This window comes from Electrophorus electricus, chromosome 20 (genome assembly GCF_041902795.1).
Source record: "Electrophorus electricus isolate QZ-2024a chromosome 20, ASM4190279v1, whole genome shotgun sequence".
NCBI lineage: Eukaryota > Metazoa > Chordata > Actinopteri > Gymnotiformes > Gymnotidae > Electrophorus > Electrophorus electricus.
This window is the reverse complement of record NC_137516.1, coordinates 6,955,001-6,960,000: the sequence shown is the minus strand read 5'-3', so window position 1 is coordinate 6,960,000 and position 5,000 is coordinate 6,955,001. Positions and strand designations below refer to the sequence as shown.

Here is a 5,000-nt window from a genome sequence, read left to right as displayed (position 1 = left end):
CGAACTGGGGGTTCTTCAGAATGTTCACCCAGAAACGCAGAGGCAAACTAGAGCGAGTGGGAGAAATAGTCAGTCAACATCAACCCCCCACCCCCGCATCCATCACCAACTGTCCGTGAAAGCATTACACACAGGAGTGTGAAGGACGATGAAGTCTAACTGCCGTTTTGGCTCCCATGCTGAAGGCTGCTACTTTTTCGGCGTGCTGAGTTCCCCTTGCTTCAACCACACCTGAACCCGAATCCTCTCCAATGGACATGACGACAAACTCTGCTAAGTTAACTGCCTGCCAAGAATTATGGATAATGAAGTCCAGCTGGATCCATTAGCAAATCTCTCCTGACGTGAAAAATGGCCCGGCTCCAGACGCGCCCGCCACCATGGCAACGGCTCCGGCATGCTCCGTACCTGTTGGTCTTCCAAATGTGCAGCGTGTCTGGATCGGTGATCCCGCGCTTGTCTGCCTGCTCTTCCAGGAAATCGAAGAAGTACTTCACGGCCAGGGGCGGCCTGTCCTGCGAGATGCTGAGGATGGCCTGGAACAGGTCGTCCAGGAACTTCTGCAGCGTTCCCTGTAGGCAGTCAATAGGAAGCGATCGTATTCCCAAACTGGATTCTTATTCACGTGCTGTCTGAGTTGGAACGGGTGTTGCAATTCAAACTGACTTGGACTTGAAATAGCGCCTGTAGCATCAGTCCAGGTGGTCTGAAATGCCTTATTTTGATTCCAAAATATGTGTCCACTTACCTTAGTAGAGAGGAGGCGGGTCAGGTAAATTTCGGGCAACACCTTTTTCCTGTGACTGTGCCTATGAGACTTCTTCATCTCTGTGAGCTCATCATGGGGTAGGACCTGCATCACAAGGCAACGTTTGATAAGTGAACCGCATGCTAAGAATTATAGGTAATGAAGTCCAGCTGGATCCAGATAAAGGACTTTGATTTAGAGCTGTGTGATTAACTGATTTTTTGCATCTATATCTGTTTAATGAAATGACATTTCACCTAACAAGTGTAGCATTATTTTCAGGCTTCCTGAAGCCAATGGCTCCAAGTCAAATTCACTTTAATCTTTAATCTTACAGACTATCACTCCTCTCTCACTATGTTCATCACTCTGAACATTGTAAGCACACAGCAATACTGGTAGCAGTAATTGAAACAGTATGGCAAATATTGGTCTGCATAATAACACCACCACCACCAATACCAACAATAATAATAACTATGATAATAAGTCCTGCATAATAATCCACAGACCTCAGTAATGGTGTGTGGGTTTTGTTTTTTTGGGTTGTTTTTTTTTGTGTGTGTGTGTGTGTGTGTGTGGTGCATGTGAGAAGGTAAGAGAGAAACACACTTACCAGATGAACATACTTCTCTGTGTCCAAGTCTTTGGCTGCATGGAAAGAACAAATTCTCAATACAGCAAGCTTAGCGCCCCAGAGACAAATGGTAAGAAGACGGAGGGAATATTTCAAGAGGGAAAAGAAAATTTGGGCCCTAGCAAAAGGTACATGAGTGAAGTCCTGAGAATGACTGTGCGTGCCTGCTTGTTAGTGAGGTGGAGAAATGAGACATGCTGATTGGTATTGGTGCCAGTCAAAATGAGCCTCAGTACTTCACCATGATAACAACAGCCATTCACTTTCTCAGATTTACAAACACATCTAAACAAGGGCAGATACTCTAAATACCCTCATTATGAGGAGAGAGAGAGAGAGTGTGAGTGTGTGTGTGTGTGTGTGTGTGAGAGTGATTGTGAGTGTGAGATAGAGAGAATCTGTCTGGCATTTAGGAACTTGGTGCTGCCTTTGTTTAGACTCAAAGATTTGTTCAAAGCTAGAAAGGTGATTTACACTAGTGTGTGCATGTGAGCATAGCCATGTGCAAAGTAACAGAGAGAAAATAGTGACAGCAGTCTCCTAAATCAGAAGAGAAAAAAAAACCTCCGTCGGTGGAGCACATCAGTCCTTCCGTCCTGCTGGGTCTGACACACACACACACACACATACAAACATACATACATACACACACACACACACACATACACACATATATACATACACATACAGTCAAGGTCATTACCTCTGCCCAGTGTGTTTTCTCTTTTGTCTTTCATGCTCATGGCCAGTGATGCTCCCTCAGGGATCTGTAATGGGTGAGAAGTCAAAAGGTCAAAGTTCACTAGGTTGAGATGTTTTCTGGTCCACTCAGGGAGAGAGAAAACACTCATTGAGTTGATGAAGTTTATATACTGTGTAATGAGTTAGACAGCCTTCTCAATGAACCAAGACCGCAAACGTCACCTCACGGACACTCAGCCACCCACCTACCCACCTACCCACCCACTCATTCACAGCTTATTCCCTTTGGCCCCTCTCCGGCTAAACATGCACACTGCTAAGTGTGGAGGGTCATGGCCCACACATTCTGTCCTTTATTCTTGTGCTCCCTCTCTTTGCCCTTTGTGTCATGCTGGGAGGAGATTTGAAGAGAGGGAATTCAGAAAACCGGCATTTATTGCATCTCTCTCACACACACACACCTACCTGGTAGTGAAACACTGTGTTGAGCTTCTTCCGGCCATCCTCCATTACAGAGGTGTTGTCCAGGTCCTGAAGAATTCTGCTCCTGCAGCCTACCCCAGGAAACCACTCTGGGGGAGGGGGGGTAGAATGAGGAAATTGCAACGCATTTCAAAGACACCATAAAACTGCTTTGGCAGTCAAATACATTCACAAATGTCTTTTATTATTGCCTTTAAATCTCCTCATAAAGGTAGGCAACTTGTAAATAGTTCTTACAATGGGTACAATTAAGTCAAACACTTATCTGAAACTACTTAGCTTTTTAAAGCCTGCAGATTCAATGAACTTCCTGATCTTTGCAGCCAAAAGAAATGTATTCAACACTTTAATAAAAGCTTTACTGGTTTGTTTAATGAGTGACTACCATATCGTTTGGCTATGTGCACCATTCTCATTCGCTAACTACTTTGGAATACAGAACACATTTCTCTATTTGTGTACAAAATATCTTAATAGTAACTTGACTTTATAAATTACCAGAGTAAAATATGTAAAAGGACACCAAAACATACCTTAGCAGCCAATATTAGAAAATGAGTCAGCAATGAAAATAAGGAGTTTAACAGACTTTCTAATTGGCCAATAAATATTGAGGCAAATTTTCATTGGTCAAGTTGTTGCCACAAGCACTGTGATTGGACGACTATTTACCTAATTCAACATCTTCTTCCCGAGGCCACTGGGAGTAGGGCAGATTCTTATAGAAGGCTTCTAGAATCTTCTCCTTCAACTGACAGATGGTGTCCGTATTCATCACACGCACACTCACCGAGTCCATTCCAAAGCCTTGGAATGACACATTTATGTTCTGGAACACACAGACACGATGTCAGCAAGATGAACGCCGTCAAGGTCGTTACCTCAGGCTGGTTTCAGCATTAATCACATGAAGGAACTGCAAGTACTGACAGGGGAAGATGTCAAAATGGCAGGCAACATCATCAGTAGGATACGTAGGTAACTGGCATCCTAGTCTCAAGTTCTGTTGCTCTCAACTGGTCAGGAATTACTGTAATGAGCTGCTCAGTGGGAGAAAATAAAAATGTTGTAACCCTATAAAGCCTTAAAACCCTACTTTAATTTTAAGCCAATGTAAACATGGCTTTTAAGAACTTTCAGGGCATGCCCGTAAGGAACATTGTAAAAGCTACCTTAAGGAACTTTGTAAAAGCTACAAGCTGTCTTTATATGACCAGGTATCACTCAACAACCAGTCAGCTTGAATGATGCAGATGAGTGTATGTGCGTGTGCGCGCATGGCAGGACAGCATGTCATCACCAAGCGTCGTCCAGTAGCTCACCAGTGGCTTGGCCTCGATGTTCTCCCTGAGGAGCCACTCCTCATTCAGCGTGTAGCGTGCTTTGCCCGTGATGGCATCTATGGAGCCTTTGTTGATCTGCTGCTTGATGGCGCATAGGAGCAGGAAGAACGGCTCGCCGACCGTCTCCTGAAAGAAGTCGAGGGTGTTGCATCAAAGGCCACGTCGAATATTCGGCAACGTTGGAGAATGTCTCGGAGCATTTGGAATGGCTTGCCATGAGCGTGCTGGGCCCTGACCCTTGCACTTAACTGCTGTGCTCCAGACCACGGGGCTAGCGCGCCGCCTCTCTTGCGACCTCTCACCTTGAGGTAGCCGTACATGCAGATGGACATCCAGTTTGTGAGCATCTTCTCCACCACGGACTCGGTGCGGCGCAGCATGAGCTTGGGGTTCTTGGAGGCAGAGGCGTCGATCAGGTCCACCAGGAGCTCCTTCATGATGCTGGTGTAGTACTCCAGCTTGCCATGGAGGGCGATAGTGAGCAGCGAGGCCAGGTTGCATCTGGACAAACACGCACACAAAGTGTAGTGGAGAAGAAGGATGTGAGAAAGAAGAAAGCCAGGTTTAAATCAACAAAACACGGTCATTAGCCTGCAACATGTCGACGCACATACTGGGGAGAAGGGGAAAAAATGGCCGGAGGACCACGCTGCTCTTTTCTAGCACTTGCACAATGCAAAACCAGGATATGTGGTTGGATCTGGGAAATGAGATTCCTCAGGCTGATACCAAACATTCTTATTAAATTTCAACATAATGTTAAGACACCCATGGACTGAGGCTACAACTCACAACATGCACCAGGGCATTTGAGTGTCTGTTCCTTTTTTGATACAGTTACTCAAAGCCAGATGGTGTTGGCAGCGTGACGGAGAAAAACTAGCCAATAATTACATTTAAACAGTTCAATGCTTGTCAATCAAAGTACATTGTAAATCAGAGCTGCCCTCTGGTATGGCGTCGTTGGTATATACGGCTTTTACAATCCGCATGAATACTGAGTGCTGATCACGATGACAGCCTCGTGTTGACCAGAACACCGCTTTGCTTTATATTTGGCATATATCTTCACCACCGGAGTGCTATG

At 45.2% G+C, this 5,000-nt stretch overlaps 1 protein-coding gene across 1 annotated transcript in view; it reads right to left on the bottom strand.

Annotated features, from left to right (window-relative positions):
• plxnd1 (plexin D1) overlaps positions 1 to 5,000 on the bottom strand; it is a 52,378-nt gene that overhangs the window by 7,319 nt on the left and 40,059 nt on the right. The window contains exons 25-33 of the mRNA XM_035536129.2: positions 4,216 to 4,414; positions 3,893 to 4,039; positions 3,243 to 3,399; positions 2,553 to 2,659; positions 2,089 to 2,152; positions 1,365 to 1,399; positions 749 to 853; positions 409 to 572; positions 1 to 47 (exon numbers count right to left, since the gene is read on the bottom strand). The exon at positions 1 to 47 is cut by the window's left edge and continues 101 nt beyond it. Of these exons, the coding sequence (XP_035392022.2) occupies positions 1 to 47; positions 409 to 572; positions 749 to 853; positions 1,365 to 1,399; positions 2,089 to 2,152; positions 2,553 to 2,659; positions 3,243 to 3,399; positions 3,893 to 4,039; positions 4,216 to 4,414 (1,025 nt within the window). The remainder of the gene's footprint in view (positions 48 to 408; positions 573 to 748; positions 854 to 1,364; positions 1,400 to 2,088; positions 2,153 to 2,552; positions 2,660 to 3,242; positions 3,400 to 3,892; positions 4,040 to 4,215; positions 4,415 to 5,000) is intronic.